This window comes from Zingiber officinale, chromosome 3B, assembly GCF_018446385.1.
Source record: "Zingiber officinale cultivar Zhangliang chromosome 3B, Zo_v1.1, whole genome shotgun sequence".
In the NCBI taxonomy this organism is placed as follows: domain Eukaryota; kingdom Viridiplantae; phylum Streptophyta; class Magnoliopsida; order Zingiberales; family Zingiberaceae; genus Zingiber; species Zingiber officinale.
In genome coordinates this window covers 4,352,913-4,369,484 of record NC_055991.1, presented here as the reverse complement: position 1 = coordinate 4,369,484, position 16,572 = coordinate 4,352,913, and the positions used below count along the sequence as shown (strand labels likewise).

Sequence of the window (16,572 nt, the reverse complement as noted above, 5' to 3'; positions counted from 1 at the left end):
CCACCCTCGCGTAAACAATACACGTACGGTTTCCATGTCATTTTCTTTCAAGTATTTTTCCCATCAAACGCAATTAATTAATGGCTTATTTGATTAAATAAAAGGAAGCCATCGCCACACCTTCTACCCTACTTCGTCCCCCGTTCCACGTTTCACTCCGTTGGGATCTGCTCACCTTAATAGACCTTCACCTCCTTCCCAGGTCCCACGGCCCCGCACAGGCTACTGACTACCTTGATCCGTTGGTATTCCACGTTTGGTTTGGTAATCGTACGCGCGGTGACCAGAATCTCACTCATCTCGTCCGACTGATGTCCATAAAAGGCCGCAGCCTTCGAATGGAAGGTCCTCCGATAGAGCCCTAATTCTTTCCCCATTACCGAGCAAGGTTTCCGCCATGGCGGCCATCGGCAATAGAAGGCTTCCCCACCTCAATCTCACCCTCGAACTTCCGGAAACCGCCGCCCCGGCTGACTGTGGCCTCCGCTTCCCGTTTCCACCTCTGCCGGCGGGTGCCGCGGCACCGTGTTTTTCTTCATCTTCGTCTTCCTCCTCTACCCTGTCGACCGAGTTTCGGCTCTCGGACTTCGAGAAGCTTCGGGTGCTCGGACACGGAAACGGAGGCACTGTCTACAGGGTTCGCCACCGCCGTAGCGCCGCCGTGTACGCACTCAAGGTTGTTCACGCCGATCCGTCCCTCCGGCGTCAGGCGTACCGCGAGATCGACATCCTGCGCCGCGCCACGGACTCTGACCATGTAGTATGCATACACTCCGTTGTACACACTCCAACCGGCGACGTAGCGCTCCTTCTGGAGCACATGGACGGCGGATCGCTCGACGCCCTGCTCCGCCGAAGGGGGAGCCGCCCCTTTCCGGAGTCTGCGCTCGCCTCCATCGCCCGCCAGGCACTCCTCGGCCTCGCCGAACTCCACTACCGCCAGATCGTGCACCGCGACATCAAGCCCGCCAATCTCCTCGTCAACTCCGCCGGCGTGATCAAGATCGCCGACTTCGGTGTGGGCAAGGTGCTGCGGCGGTCGCTCGACCCCTGCGACTCCTACGTGGGCACCTGCGCCTACATGAGCCCGGAGCGGTTCGATCCGGCGTCGCACGGTGGGGACTACGACCCATACGCGGCCGACGTGTGGAGCCTTGGGCTGGCGGTGCTGGAACTGCACCGCGGTCACTTCCCGCTGCTTCCGGAGGGGGCGCAGCCCGATTGGGCGGCGCTGATGGTGGCGATCTGCTTGGGGGAGACGATCGGAGCGGTAGCAGAGGGTGCGGCGTCGTGCGAGTTCCGGGGATTCATCGAGTGCTGCTTGCAGAAGGAAAGCGGGAAGCGGTGGTCGGTGGCAGAGCTGCTAGGGCACCCGTTCGTCGCCCGCGCGGACCGCGCCGAGTCGGAGCAGGCGCTTCGGGAACTGGTGCGGGAGAACTCGGCCGAATCGTAACTCGCCGCGCCTGCAGTTCCGAGTTCCGACTCGGCGGTTGTCGTTACTCGTGTACATACATGGAAGTCGGCAGCACTTGGATTGGACCAACCGTCAACGCCCACGTGACTCCAATTCTTTTTTCATTTTTGGTGCCTTTAATTATTTAAAGGGCTCTGTGGATTTTCCTTTATAAGTTTTTCAGTACAAAATAATATTGTTGAGTTCAGTGGAGATTTTTATCGAAGGTTGTTCGATATGCCAAGTTATAGAAGCAAAGGTATCTATTACAACGTTAATAAATTAATTTTTTTTTATAAATTATTGCTATATTATTAATTTATCATCTCTTAAATCGATTCAGTGGTAAGTTAATGAATGTGTCTAAAATACATCATTTTATAATTAAGATAAAAAAATATTATCTTAAACTAGATAATAAACAAATGGAGGTTGGGAACGACTGAAGAATACATTATTTTATATAAATAAACAAACAAATGAACGTTGGAAAGATGGAAGAAAATTGTAACGGCAGGCAGGTTGCCTGATGCACTTGCTCAAGCAACAGTTAAAAACGTGAGGGATTCAGTTATCTGCACGTGGAAGGTTACCCTGCACGTTCCGGGAATTTGCACGTAAGCAAAACAAAAAGAAAGTATGGATGATCCGTCAGGCAACAATAACAGGACTTTAAAGCCGTCACATGTTAGCACACAGACTACACTTTAACAGGTCTTCGATCAATTGTTAAAGGAGGTCAAAAAACATGTCTCATCTTTTTCCGAGTCCCGTCGTGTTACTATAAAATATCCATCTAATTTAACTGGCTATATTTTATTATGAAATCTATAATACTAAATGAACTATATCATTTTTCTCTCTCTAATAAAAGGATTTTTAAATTATATAAATAATAATTTAAAAACATTTATTTTTAAGAAAATTAAAAACTCATTAAATATTTATTTAAAATAGCATCCCATATATATTTATTTAAATTAGATGAACTGTTAAATTTTTTATTCCTCAGACTTTGTCAAGATTTGGCCCTGGCATTTGATGTTATTTTGAAGAATAGTTTTCTAGTCCACCGAGCCAACTTTGAATAAGTATAGCGCGATGATTATCTTTTATAAGCAAAGAAAATGAGTATATTGGCATAGACGGCACGCTCAGTTAAACTCTAATTGGCAACTTAATGAGATATCAGTTATTTTTATCCTAGTTACTAAGATTTAACAGAGAATATGAGCATAGTTTATGAGCCAAAAATAATAATTCCAAACCTCGTTTGCATCAAATATTATTTTGTTATTTCACCTTCAACATCATCTAGCAGAAAAAGAAAAAAAAACACACACAAGAAGTTCCTTATATGTTCAAATCAATTCTTCTAATTTGGACTGCAGATATTATATTACATAACGAAGCCAGCTGCCATGAGTTTTTAAATAAATTGGAGATTAAGTTTTCATTGTCAAGTCAAGTGTGCCTAGGCTGAATAATTAGAACAACAGATGACTTTCTACGTTTAAGTTAATAATTTAGACAAAGTTGGGCATGCTATAATTTGGAATTCCAAGTCTAAGAAACACAATGTTCGAGTAGGTGTTTGGGCTCTGAAGCACAAGAAACAAAGAAAAACTATTAAGTAAAAAGGATAGATCAATGCATGAAATTTATGCCAATGCGAGATCCCAGGAAAGGATCGAGTCATATTGCGTCTATTGTACACAGTCTTATCTTACCTTACATTTTGTAAGAGATTATTTTCTCAACTCAAACCCATGTAAAATTGCTGCCAAGGCTCACCTTCAGAATCTCTATTAAGTAAATACAATTTTTTAAGACGTTAATAAGACTAGTATGCAAAGAAACATAATGTTCAACTTTCATATTCCTAAATATCATCCATTCAACTATAATAATGTTAGAACATATGAATCAGTGTTACCGTTCCATCTTGACATCTTTCCAGCAGTCGCATCATTCTATTGTGATTTTCCTTGATCTCAAATCTCTGTTCATGTTGTCCAAATACCCCTGTCGACGTATATTAGTCACCCAAGAGTTTATTAGTTTCATACTGATCAACAAGGCAGACTGACTCCAGAGCAGAAAACATTGAGCTTTAACTGAAAGTTGAAAACAGAGATCCAAGGCATACATTTGAACCACCAAAGCGGTAGGATGAACCGCTAGTACAAGGCAATGCCAATTTATTTTACATGCATGTCAATATGTAGATACTGGTTCAAAAGCATGTGGTTATTGCCGTTAACTAGTATGAGCATCATTCAATTGATAGAAGGCTTCAATGGAACACAATACTGTCTTACCTGGAGTATTCCAACTGCAGCAAACTTGTCTACGATTGTTTTGGATTTCACTGGATGTAGATCCAAAGGCTCCAAAAGAGCTTCAACACACTGCAAACAATCAATTATTGGGAAAGAAATTATCCTCGCGACAACATTACTAAAAGTTAACATATGATCTTCACCTTTGACGTATAACTTTCATCCCAGTAAGTGTAGGTAAGGCCATCGAGTCTCCCTGTTTTGCGTAGCTTCTCCATGAAAAGCCTAATTTGCACAGCCTTTTCCATGGAACAACTGAATGGTCAAAGATATGTTCAAAACTTGAAAATAGAAGTTATCGGCTAGGGTACCTCCACACTTGTTTGGCCCATCAAGCTAAAAGGGAAACCAACAACCAAACCCGCAAGAGAAAATTGAGACGCCTGCAAAGGAGAATTAGATTCATTATAAATTCTGATTTAAAACATGCAGACTTCAAGAAAAGCATGACATTGATAATTATATCTTTTTTGTGAATCATCAAACTGCTCAATGCAGACAATGAAACCTAGTAATCTAACTTTATACTGCCACTAACTAATGGAGAAAGGAATCAGTCAACATACTAATGTTTGGAAATCTTTGGCCATCAAATCAATGTTTGACTGCTTCCTCACTAAGACACTGCATAAGATATTAAGCACGTAGATTCTTCAGAAAGGTAACACAAATCACAAAACTAAATAACATCTTAGCAAAATCAAAGCATGCACAAAGTACAAATACGAAATTGACAAGAAGAGAGATGAAATTCAAATCTTCTTATTTGGAGAAAGCTACCATATTGGGTGAATACATTGAAAAAAAAACATAGTAGAATAAAATTTATCTCCTTTAAAATGAATTTTCCAGAAAGGATACTAAATCCTTCCCTTCAAAAGCCCTTAATCTAAAAAATTCCTTATAAAACAGGGTTCGGATGTAAAAAAAATTACTGAACAGAAAAAGTTCTTAAATGGCACTGACAATGTTGATTAAACAATTTTTAAAACACTTTATATTGACACAGAGTGATAATCTATGACGTGCAAACAGAATGCAGATATAATTGTATATGTTGTGCAGTCTAATGATATTAGTAATTCCATCAAGGGAAAGAGCATGAAGAAGAATGAGCAGTAAGATTAGGCAAGACTTAAACAAGAAAAATGAGTTGGCACTGTAACTAAAATCAAATATACAAAAACAACGGACCTTAAAGGTGACGTTGATTGATTAGTGACATCTGAAACAGCCAAACCAACATATTTTTGCCCAACATCTAATCCCAACAATCTTGCTTTCTGCTTGTTTTGTAGACAGTACAGCTTTCTGAATAACACCACAGGTCCAACTTCCTTCATCTTTTCTAATTTCTTGATTAACAAGCAAAAACCTAGAATCTGAAATAGCAATAGGCTCTCTTCAATGGTGTGGTTTTGCTTGAGTAGAGGTATTACCTGCAGGATGAACAAGATGATAGGTTACCATTAAATTTTATAAAGACTAGTAAAATTATGACTAGGAAGGACATCAAGTAGCATAATTTAAAGCATAAAAAAGAAAAAATGGAACTAATTGAACATAATGGAGGCAAAGATAAGATTAAATCAGATTTTAAATATATTAAATTAATTTAAATCACCAATTTGAATATCCTATAGTATTGATTCAACTAAAATCAATTAATCAATTTAACCAAAAAAATAACACATTTAATTAATTTAAACAGATTTTAAAATTACTTAAATTAAAATTAATTTAACTAAAATTGTTTTGATTAGTTTAAATTATTTTAAGATATAAACTAAATATAATCAATATTAAATTAAAATATATTTAACATCATATCAGAATTGTTACAGATCAATTTAATTTAATTAATTAGTTGATTAATTTTTCATATAAGAACAATTGTCACGACCCATGAGTCTTGTCCCTCTATACCATAAGTGTAGCTCTACAGTACATGTTCATATATATATAAAGGGTTTCACATTTACTTGTTGTCTTTAACCATGTATCATAATGTTTTCCTGTATCTATTAGTTACTCTAATAACCATAGTTATTAGTAATAACTTTAACATGAAAGGCCAGTAGGCATTCAACAATCAGAAAATATAGGCAAGAACACAATAAGTAGCAATAGGTAAAATAAAGAATGAGTTTTTTGAAATAAAAAAAAAAAAAGACCTCCATGAGTCCATGTGTATTACCAACATGCTGCATACTCATTACTCAAGCATAGCAAGATAGAATTATGTGAAGCAGGAAAAGAATCAAATTTTTATTTATTTATTTACATTATTTATCCCTACAATTTGTTTGTTTATTCTTCATTTCATAATCAAGCAACCCATTAATAATTTACTCTTTAAAATACTTTTATAGTTATCTAATATCATTAATCTTCTGTATTTAATCATGCACAAGACGACTATTATGAAGCAAGCAAGAAAACCTCCACCTTGTCGAAGATTCAGATCACTTTGGGTTCGCCTTAGGGAATTCTACACCCTGTGGATACCAAATGGTGGTGCCTTGTTGTCGCAGAGCTCTTCTCAACCCGCTGATTTTCTGCCGAACAGTCCTCACCACTATCACAGCCTATTGTTCACCTTGCCAGAATTTATGTTTGATGTTGAACTCAATGTGGCTGCTGCTCGCCGATTGGGAAGCAACACGGATGGACCAGAACGCTCTTAATTTTCTGATCGTAACAAATAAACCGAGGGGGATGTCCCTACCCGCGCCGAAGGGGAAAAGGAAGCTTCTGCTAGAGAAGAGACTGGCTAGGGGGCGAAGCTCACGAAGTGGGAGAGAAAGCAAGAGATCGGAAACGCTCGGATTAGCAACGGCAGCCTCAACTCGAGATCTTGTGCGCTTGTGCTGTCCAGGTCTACCGAGGTTGGCGAGGACTTGCTCAAGGAAACTCTTGAACGGAGAAGATAAGACGACGACTCCACGGGGAGAGGCCGGCACGGCTTGCACAAAGAAACGAAAAAGTGGGCGGCGAACGGCGGCGTCAGTTTGGCGGACGGCGAGAAACGAGAGTGGACGGGGGAAATGTGAAATAGGGTTTGGGTATTAATTTTGCGTTCTTGCAAAAGGATTCAAATACTTTAATATTTACAATTAGTTTTTTGAAATTTAAATGGTAGATCCACTATCTTAACGATATCCTAGAGTCGATCTCATGAATATAGAGGAAGGTTCATATAAGTACACAAGCATTGAGCGCATAGTAGGATTGACTATGTCAATCATCACCCTAGAGATCGACTCCTGACAATTACGTCAGAGTTAACATACGTCCATGCTACGTTTTTTTTAATTTAAATAACATAAAAGCTAGAGGAGAAGCATTTATTATTTTTTCCTTTACATAAGACATATAATCATAAGATATTAGATGATCTTTTCCGAAAGTCGAAAACACGGAAAGGTAGGATGTGACACTCACGCTGACTTTCTGTGGACCTCGCTCTGACCTGCAATACAACTGACATTAGTGTCGAGCCAGGGAAGGGGTCCTCGTCGATGGTTCTTCGACGTTCAAATCAGTCTCCGACGACGAAGAAGAAGAAACAGTAAGCGGAACAACAAGAAGACTGTAGCGCAACAGTAAATATCGCATACCCTCGCCGATGCTTGAACCCCTTTTATATAGAGCTCTGATAGCGCGCGTACACGCTTCCCAAGGTAAGCACGTATCTCAAAACTTTCCCTGAAAAAATCTATCAGTAAAGTGTCTCTGACACAATACTTTAATGGGCCGAGCATATCTCTGAAGTGACAGTGGAAGCTTCCGCCGTATGATCTTCTGTCTGGCCATGCCGCCTGTCAACGACACTAGCTCCCAAAAGGATGTCGAAAGATAATCTGCTGTGTCAGTTGCTTGGCCGAGCGGAATAGCCGCTTGGTCGACATTCTGCCGTCCAAGTGTTATCTGTCGATGGGTCGAGCGGGATAGCCGCTCGGCCGGAATTCCACTCCGCATTTTCTATTGTTGGGCCGAGCGGGATAGCTGTTCGGTCGGAAGTCCACTGTCCGAGTGCTCAGCTGATGTCGAGTCTGCTGCTAGGCTGAGCGGAAGAGCCGCTCGGCCGAAGTTGAATCCTGTAGATGCCAGGCCTCACTGTTTGGCCGAGCGAGGTAGCCTCTCGGCTCGGCTTTTGAGCGTTGTTTCCCTTGAGCGTCGGTTGCTTGAATACTCTTCGTGTCAAAGTCGACGACGGGTTGGAGCCCTCTCTCCGATCGGAGCATGATTTATCCGACCGATTGATATCATCCATTCATTGACAGTCTTAACTTTAACCTTTTTTAACCTCCACCGTGATAGTAAAATAGGACCCCTCATCATTCACACATTAGGAGACTTATAATTTTTCATCACACAGGTACTTCTCGATTTATTTTATACCTCCTCTCAGTTTCGATATTACCCATTTATCATTTTATATAAGCATTTAAATACGTTTCTAATACATTGTATTTTCTTTAGTCAAATATTCGTGGACTATTTTTTCAAAAGTTTTTAAAAATAATTTATTGGGTTTCTCCTTAAACTTTTGTTATTATTATTATTCCTTAACATTCTTTTTTTTTTGCAAAAATTTCTCCGACTTTTAAATTTTTAAAAAAAAGGTCGGCTGGTTCACGAACTTCAATTGGCACAGGAGAAAGACGACTGACCCAGACCGGCGGCGGAGACTCACCCGGACAAAGACAGAGGCCGCCAAAGCTGCGCAGTTAAACCGGCCCAAAGAGTGATTATCACAAAACGGCCCGGCCCAAAAGGATAGACATTTAAGTGCATGATTTAAGGACGGACCACCGAGGAGTTCGCCATTCTAACGAATCCCCTATAAGTCATGTACAGAAAACATAGAAACTAGCCAATAAAGCGCATAGAAGGAGAACTCATCAATTGATCTTAACTAGCCCAACAGGATCCACCAAACAACAAAAAATAACGGCATTTCTCTTCCCGTCCTCCTCTCTCTCTCTCTTTCTGCAAGCTTTCCTCAAATCCGTACCAATCCTTTTTCCGCGTTCGCAACGTCTTCTTTTCCGTTCGGTAAAACGGATTTTGCGTCCCCAAAAAACCACCATTTTTTTTTACTTTCTATCCCCTTGCATCCATTGATCGAGGCTCATCTCGCCGACCGGCCTTCAGGATGCACGTCGGCGACGGCCATTGAGCGCTGCCGCGTCCTCGCCGTAGCTGATGATATGGCCGGAGGTGAGAAACATGGGTCGACGACGACTAAGAAAAAAGTAATGGCGCCTGTTTTCTTCTCCCTCCTTATTTTGATCTCCCCTCCCATCTTGCCGTATGCGAACGCAGCGGGATCCTCCGCCCAGCTGGCGCCGGTGAGGTTCTCTCCCATCGACAACTACCTCATCGACTGCGGCTCGCCTAAGATGACCCAGGGCGACGACGGCCGTTTCTTTCGCTCAGAGTCGCAATCCTCCTCCTACCTGTCGACCAAGGAAGACATCAAGATCGCCGCCGATAACTCAACCGCGGCAGCGAATTCGACGGATGTGCCCCTTTTGTATCTGACGGCGAGGGTCTTCCCCGAAGAGTCGAAATACAGCTTCTTCATCTCGAAGCCCGGCCGTCACTGGATCCGCCTCTACTTCTTCCCTTTCCCTAACGCGGGTTACAACCTCACGGCGGCGTCCTTCACCGTCAGGACCGACGACCTCGTCCTCCTTCAAGACTTCAATCCTTCGTCCGCCACCACCCCGCCGGCGTCGCCGCTCCTCAAGGAGTATCTCATCGAGATCACCGAGGACAGAGTGTCGCTCATTTTCTGCCCCAAAAAGGGCCGCATGGCATTCGTCAATGCGATCGAGGTCGTGTCGGCGCCGGACAAAATCATCGCCAACACGGCTACCAGCATCTCCCCCCAGGTCGAGTTCACCGGCCTAAGACACTACTCCCTCGAGGCCACCTACCGGATCAACGCGGGGGGGCCGGAGATCGCGCCTCAAAATGATACGCTCTCGCGGACATGGCGTACCGATGCGTGGTTCTTGAAGGAGCTCAAGACGGTGCAAAATGTCTCCGTCGCCGCCCGCAAGATCAAGTTCCCCGAAGACGAATCGGTGACGCCGCTGATCGCGCCGAGCGAAGTGTACGCGAGTGCGCAGGAGATGGCGAACGCGAACACCGACAAGCGGCACTTCAACATCACATGGCAGTTCGCGGTCGATCCGTCCTTCTCCTATTTGATCCGCCTCCATTTCTGCGACATCGTGAGCAAGAACCTCAATGAGCTCTACTTCAACGTGTACATCAACGGCCTCATCGGCGTCTCCAGCCTCGACCTCTCCACGGCGACCGGCGACCTCTCGGTGGCCTACTTCAAGGACTTCGTAGCGAACGCTTCCACTATCTCGAACAAAGCCATCACGATCCAGGTGGGGCCGCCACCCAACTCTGGCTTGGGGACGCCCAACGCGATTCTCAACGGGATCGAGGTGATGAAGATGAGCAACTCAGCAGGAAGCCTCGACGGCCAGTTCTCCGCTGACGGGTCATATCACGGAGGATCAGGGGCGGTGAGCCTGGAGCGGCGGATCGTGTCTGGAGTCGGGTTGGTACTGGGGGCGGTGGCGATGGTGCTAGTGGTTATGATGTTCTGCCGGTGGAGGCGGCGGCCGGCGGAGTGGAGGAAGATCAACGGCATCTCGTCGTGGCTACTGCCCGTGCACATGAAGCACCGGACCTACGGGAGAAGTAGTGGAAGCAGCAAGGGGAGCTCGAGAGATCGGTTCGGATCGAACAAGTGCAAGAGCGGGTACGCGAATTTGTTCCCGTCCGGGGCGATGGGGGTTGGGAGGATCTTCTCGCTGGGGGAGATGAAGGAAGCGACCAACAACTTCGACGAGAAGGCGGTGGTTGGTGTGGGTGGATTTGGAAAGGTGTACTTGGGCGAGTTCGAAGGCACCAAAGTGGCCATTAAAAGAGGGAATCCGTCGTCGGAGCAGGGGATCAACGAATTCCAAGCAGAGATTCAGATGTTGTCCAAGCTCCGGCACCGACATTTGGTCTCGCTGATTGGCTGCTGCTACGAGAACAAGGAGATGATCCTGGTGTACGAGTACATGTCGAAGGGACCGCTGCGCGACCACTTGTATGGCAACAGCGGCCAGACGCCGCTCTCGTGGAAGCAGCGTCTCGAGGTATGCATCGGCGCCGCCCGAGGACTGCACTACCTCCACACCGGCGCGTCGCATGGGATCATCCACCGCGACGTGAAGACCACCAACATCCTGCTGGACGAGAACCTGGTGGCGAAGATGGCCGACTTCGGGCTGTCGAAGGCGGCGCCGTCGCTGGAGCAGACGCACGTGAGCACGGCGGTGAAGGGTAGCTTCGGATACCTGGACCCGGAGTACTTCCGGCGGCAGCAGCTGACGGAGAAGTCGGACGTGTATTCCTTCGGGGTGGTGCTGTTTGAGGTTCTCTGCGGGCGGGCGGCGCTCAACCCGGCGCTGCCGCGGGATCAGGTGAACCTGGCGGAATGGGCGATGCAGTGGCATCGCCGGGGGCAGCTGGAGAAGATCGTCGACCCGCACATCGCCAGCACCATCAGCCCGGCGTCGCTGAAGAAGTACGTGGAGTCGGCGGAGAAGTGCCTGGCGGACTGCGGGGTGGACCGGCCGTCCATGGGCGACGTGCTCTGGAGCCTGGAGTACGCCCTGCAGCTCCAGGAGGCGGGTGTGGGGCAGCAGGCCGTTGACGACACCACCGACGAAAGTGCCACCCACATCCCGCTCGACGGAGGACCCGTTCGCCTTCGCGACGACGTAGCCGCCACCTGCGACGACGGAGCCGCCAACGGCGACGACGAGTCGACTCTAATGAGCAACCCACTGTGCCAAGGGAGGTGAAAGTAATTGAGGAGGGGTCTAAGCTCATGAATATAAATTATGATGTCTATGGCGTCGATAAATAGCATCTGTTTTCAGTTTAGAGCTTATTTTTTGTTGTCTAAATTCTATTTCTATTGACACAAATCATATTCGTGTGTGTGTGTTTCTTTTTGCTACCAACATCATACTCGCAAGTCGTAAAGCAAAATCATCATATAAATTCATACAATCTTAAGTAAGATTCCTTCTAAATCTCATCTAAATAATTTTGAGTGTGTCTGAATCCATAGACTTTAAATTAAAATAGCATTGGGAGCGATGCATATCCATATGCAAAGTAACAGTAGATATTATCCAGGCATACTTTTGTAACTAGAATCTCAAGAGCTCACACATAACTGTCGATGAGAGACTTCCTCATCTCATCTACGATGGAGCTTGGCTGTGCTTCTCTTAGTTTGAAGACACTTTCAATGACTGAGAGCTCAGTTGCGGTGGTGTCAGATCCGCAGAAAGCCGTCCAGTCATTGACAGTCATTCCAGCAGCAATGACCTCACTGCCTCGGTTCACTGTTCCGGCGACCAGAGGGACTTGGAGAAGTGTTGACAGTTCATCAAGGTCTTCGATAGATGTATGAGGGTGTACCTGTATTCATATTTCAGTCACAGATCAGAAGATGAAGGATAGTGGTAAATCTAGCAAGAACAATTCTTGCTGCTCACGAACTAACCAGTCCCCCTTTATTCGAAAATGTACAGTAACTCCCCACTAGTATGTTTCCAGCAATCGTTTGCCTAAACACTTCCACGCCAAGTACATCCGCAATGAGCTCTTCAGTTTCCTGAAAGACAGAAAAGAGGTTTACCTGATTAATGGTTTCTTATAGCCCCTAAGCTTGAAATGAAGAAAATGACTTACCCGATCCAAGTCAGGATGTGTAAGAGCAACATGATCATTGCAGGCAATGCAATTGCCTAAAGCAGATAGCCTTTCCTCTATTCTCTGAACCACCACACCATCAGGCAGACTGTTCCTCAGATGTTGTAGTTCTAAATAGCAAAACATAAGATGATTTGTCACTAATTTTGCTGTTTTTTTCTCTACATGAACTGTTAATAAATCACGAGTTATATGAATAACAAATCATGAAAAAAAATTTCTTCCATTGAAACAGAGCTGCTGGCTCAACTGCTCTCCAGATCTGGAATCCGTCTAACAATTGCAACATCCCTTAAACATGTGATTAATGGAGGTGAATATTGATTACTAAAGCTCCATTAAACATGCAATTCTAGGCAAAAGAATTAGCTACTCGGTTAATGCATGCTTCTTCACTGGAAATACTTACTACAAGTGTTGCACATACTCTTGTCATATTGGATGCATCATAAATCTGCATCTTAACATAGTTAAACAACAAACAAGCTGCACAAGTCTTCAAATCAACTATATAACGCTTATGAACCAAGGATGTTAAGCAGTTAACTCGTCAAATATATTTTCGATTTAACACGTCAAATATATTTCTGACTGATAACATTCTAGTGCATCCACAAGTAGGCGCAATTCCGCATTTGTCAACTCAATGCTATCTCTTTCCATCAAATAGTAGCAAGAACTACAGATTGACCCACAGGTTAACCCTTATAGGCCACTAGCAAACCTTGTGATCTTTCATGTCAGTGTCTCTACAGAAAATTCTTATTTAAGTTGCTAAATTGCATTCAACATGGCACAGTCACAGGATCTTTGAGAACAATCATACAGCCGCTCAAAAACCAAAGGCAATCTTACATAAACCTAACAATTATCCTGATTCGCCTCATGTTATATATCTCAACAAATAGAAGTGATCAAAGAATTTCAGATCGACCAGCATATTACCTCATAGTTACACTATCAATTCAACTTAGAAGTGAATAGTCTTTCAAGTTGTCTCTCCAGAGAAAAATCTGAGCTAATTTGTCAGTGCCAGCCTCAGGATCATTGAGAATAACAATGCTGCCCCCAATAACAAACTATATGCTTACATACTACTGCCTTATATGGATGCTCATTTCCTCACATTTCGCTATAATTTCTAATGGCCTCCACTTTTCTGTGTTTAATGCCCATCACTCCAACAAGGTCCCAGATTTTCCATGATAGTTCATATTTAATATACAATTGTCATTATCTTTGGTGGTTAAATCTAGTGGTGCAAATGAGCCGAGCCGAGCTCGAGCTTGGGTCAGATCGAGATCGAGCTCGAGAAAATTAAAGAGGCTCGGCTTTAGCTCGAGCGAGTTTGTGAATTTGAGCTCGAGTTCTGCTCGGCCATCTAATCATGGATTCGAGCTCGGCTCAAAAAATTGAATTAAAATGACAAAACGCACTGTGTAGGCTGCGGTTCAAACTTTGGACCACTAGAAAATCCAATGAAACCTTCTAGCCATAAACACCTCCTCAACTTATTATTTATTTTTAAAGTAGTAATTATTTTAAATATTAGAATATTGAATTAGCTTGGCTCAATAAGGCTCGATGAGCCATCAAGCCAGTATAAAATGGGCTTGAGATCAACCCGAATATTAAACGAGTCGGCTCGAGCTCGGTCTAGCTCGAGTCGAGCTTTGACCGAGCCGCTCGCGAGCGGCTCACGAGTGGTTTGACTCATTTCCACCCCTAGTTAAACCTAATGATTCACAAGTGATCATATAAGTAGCATTACAGAATCCACAAATTGATTTGTGATTTTTGCATCGATAACATAATCAAGAAGGGACATAAAATACTAACAAAAAAGTTAGAGGACACACAGGGGTAAGTAACTGATAAAATGTGTCACAGTCATGTTAATAACAAATAGGAGCAATACAAAAAGTATCAAAAAATGAAAGATTATCCCAAAGAAAAAGAAAATAATTTGGGGGAGGAGGAAATTGCCTTGGTCTGTTGTGGTGTGAGGCAAAAGAAGCCCGTTCTTATTTCCTGCATTGAAGTGAATGAATGCTAAAATTTAGAGACATGCAGAGTTACAACAGACATGAAAAAGGTGTCCTTCTAGTGTTTACCAGCACAAAGTCGTCCAACAATTCTAGTTCCTCCTATAGAGGTCTTGACCACAGGGATAACATCAGCCAACTCAGACTCAAACACGCTGCATCGACAAACCATAAAGTTGTTCATAAGTAAACATGAGTAGTATTCTTTTTGTGCATTTTCAGACACTAACCTGTAAAAGCTCTCTGATCCTCCAATTGCAACCAAACAGTAGGCATTTGTCAGCTTAGAGAATACCCCAACCTCACAATTGTTCTCAAACTGAATGCCTGCAGAAAAGTGAGGGTCATTTCTTTACAAAAATTGAAGCATCTCAATATTTCTCAAGCACATTGACTGCAGCATGCATTAGCCTCAGGAGGGTATAAAGTGAATCCAACTAGTACAAAGCTGAGAAAAAGTCAAACAGCTAGCACAAGTAAATTTCCATTTCAGCCTTTAAAGTTCATTTTATGTATCATAGGACTGAACTCCAACTATAATTACAAACCATAATCCAAGAACGGAAGCATGCTGCAAACAATAATGTGCATCCTGGCTTCTTTCTAAATATCCATATTCGAGAAAAACACTAAAGAAATCTAGGAAGTCATGTCAAACTACTCCATGTATATCAACATCAAACTACATATCTGTTTAAACAGATAACCTTAGTTAGAAAAATAGATAAATCAATAACTATATTGCAGACCAGAGGTTTGTACTTACGACTAGCCATGTCGGTGGAAGCTGTGAAATTTATACACACCTACAACAAACAGAATAAAAACAAATTATAATTGAGAAAGAGATTAAGAAGAAAGGACCAATTTATCCAATCATCGACACATGAACCAAATATCAAACTTTTTTGGTTTATGGCAACCAATTAGGCACAGCAGCTACTAAGAAGTAAAACTACACAATTGAAGCGCATCACCACCACAAAAAGAACAATTAGGAATCAAAACTGATGAATAGCCTAAAATCTGAAGAAACAAAATGAAGGAAATTAAAGAGAACCAGCGAACCTGAATCAGACAGAGATCGAGATCGAGAACGAGACTTTCGAGGAGAGGCTAAGAGAAAAGAAGAAGGCCGGATAATTCGCCGCAACCGCGAAGAGTTTCGCTGACAAGCTAGGGTTCGATACTTCGATTTGAGTTTATTACAGGCTTATCTCTTCACAATCGCGCAATACCGGCTTTATATCGTCCCACAACCCCGTGATGCGATAGGAAATTAATCACTGGCAAATTCATCCCAGTTGTTTACCTGTGCCGTGAGTGGGCCTACACTGGGCTCCATGGAAGGAGAAAGATTAGGCGACTTAAAAAAACGCTTAATGAAATTCTTTTATAATAATAACTTAGTATCGACTTCGACTTATTAATTCTAAAAATTAAATGATTTTTTAAATTTATCTATTAAATATGATTTTAAAAAAAAAATCTATGAAATAAATCTAAAATATAATTTATATATATTGAAATTCAATTTTTAAAATATTCATCAATTTAAATGCTGATAGCGTTATTTATTTTGTTAGCATTCCACCAATGCATATGATTATATCAAAAGATTCATATCTGTCATATACTAGTATATAATCTCCAAAATGTTATTGATCAGATTTAATATCACTGAGAAACCAGACAGAAAAGCAGGTGCATGACATCAAACACAGAAAATCCTAGAAAAGAGGAGTCCGACAAACAATTTGGAACCAGCCCTTGAAGCAAAGAAGCTGACTAGAGAATAACTCTTGAACTCTTCAGATAGTCATAAGCTCTCCAAAATTGCGCATTATGAATATAGATCCACCAAACAAGCCGACCGCACGTAGAAGCTTCTGCAAAATATATTCAAGTAATTATGAACTTA

General features: G+C 43.0%; 4 protein-coding genes across 6 annotated transcripts; 2 read left to right on the top strand and 2 right to left on the bottom strand.

The window, feature by feature from the left end:
* The first annotated feature begins 332 nt into the window (after positions 1-332).
* On the top strand, positions 333-1,674 carry LOC122055581 (mitogen-activated protein kinase kinase 9-like). Its single transcript, XM_042617077.1, has one exon. It carries the CDS (start codon positions 398-400, stop codon positions 1,451-1,453), a length of 1,056 nt encoding a protein of 351 aa, XP_042473011.1. The 5' UTR covers positions 333-397; the 3' UTR covers positions 1,454-1,674.
* Positions 1,675-3,096: 1,422 nt separating this feature from the next.
* On the bottom strand, positions 3,097-6,892 carry LOC122055583 (putative pre-16S rRNA nuclease). 2 transcript variants are annotated; one of them, XM_042617081.1, is made up of 8 exons: positions 6,244-6,892; positions 4,990-5,234; positions 4,362-4,419; positions 4,107-4,178; positions 3,939-4,034; positions 3,775-3,864; positions 3,390-3,478; positions 3,097-3,258 (listed from the first exon to the last, which is right to left on the bottom strand). In XM_042617081.1, exons 2-7 carry the CDS (start codon positions 5,136-5,138, stop codon positions 3,422-3,424), a joined length of 522 nt encoding a protein of 173 aa, XP_042473015.1. In that variant the 5' UTR covers positions 5,139-5,234; positions 6,244-6,892; the 3' UTR covers positions 3,097-3,258; positions 3,390-3,421. The 2 variants fall into 2 exon arrangements, with proteins under 2 accessions (XP_042473015.1, XP_042473014.1); XM_042617080.1 differs by having other exon boundaries at positions 3,097-3,478.
* A 1,764-nt stretch (positions 6,893-8,656) lies between these two features.
* LOC122055580 (probable receptor-like protein kinase At5g61350) lies at positions 8,657-11,831 on the top strand. The gene is made up of 2 exons (XM_042617076.1): positions 8,657-9,021; positions 9,127-11,831. The coding sequence occupies exons 1-2, from the start codon at positions 9,012-9,014 to the stop codon at positions 11,682-11,684; spliced, it is 2,568 nt and encodes an 855-aa protein (XP_042473010.1). The 5' UTR covers positions 8,657-9,011; the 3' UTR covers positions 11,685-11,831.
* A 33-nt stretch (positions 11,832-11,864) lies between these two features.
* LOC122055582 (eukaryotic translation initiation factor 6-2) lies at positions 11,865-15,913 on the bottom strand. Of its 2 annotated transcripts, XM_042617079.1 has the most exons (8): positions 15,720-15,898; positions 15,418-15,457; positions 14,882-14,978; positions 14,721-14,806; positions 14,593-14,637; positions 12,586-12,716; positions 12,398-12,508; positions 11,865-12,312 (listed from the first exon to the last, which is right to left on the bottom strand). In XM_042617079.1, exons 2-8 carry the CDS (start codon positions 15,425-15,427, stop codon positions 12,055-12,057), a joined length of 738 nt encoding a protein of 245 aa, XP_042473013.1. In that variant the 5' UTR covers positions 15,428-15,457; positions 15,720-15,898; the 3' UTR covers positions 11,865-12,054. The 2 variants fall into 2 exon arrangements, with proteins under 2 accessions (XP_042473013.1, XP_042473012.1); XM_042617078.1 differs by having other exon boundaries at positions 14,721-14,978; positions 15,720-15,913.
* Between the last annotated feature and the right edge of the window lie 659 nt (positions 15,914-16,572).

Excerpts from the sequence above, each read along its gene's own strand:
- LOC122055581 (XM_042617077.1), top strand. The coding sequence starts at position 398 with ATGGCGGCCATCGGCAATAGAAGGCTTCCCCACCTCAATCTCACCCTC.
- LOC122055582 (XM_042617078.1), bottom strand. Across the intron at positions 12,509-12,585 it reads CACATCCTGACTTGGATCGG|GAAACTGAAGAGCTCATTGC; the intron begins GTAAGTCATTTT and ends TCTGTCTTTCAG. Across the intron at positions 12,313-12,397 it reads TTTCGAATAAAGGGGGACTG|GTACACCCTCATACATCTAT; the intron begins GTTAGTTCGTGA and ends ATATGAATACAG.
- LOC122055583 (XM_042617080.1), bottom strand. The coding sequence starts at position 5,138 with ATGAAGGAAGTTGGACCTGTGGTGTTATTCAGAAAGCTGTACTGTCTA. Across the intron at positions 3,865-3,938 it reads ATGAAAGTTATACGTCAAAG|TGTGTTGAAGCTCTTTTGGA; the intron begins GTGAAGATCATA and ends GATTGTTTGCAG. Across the intron at positions 3,479-3,774 it reads CTGCAGTTGGAATACTCCAG|GGGTATTTGGACAACATGAA; the intron begins GTAAGACAGTAT and ends ATACGTCGACAG.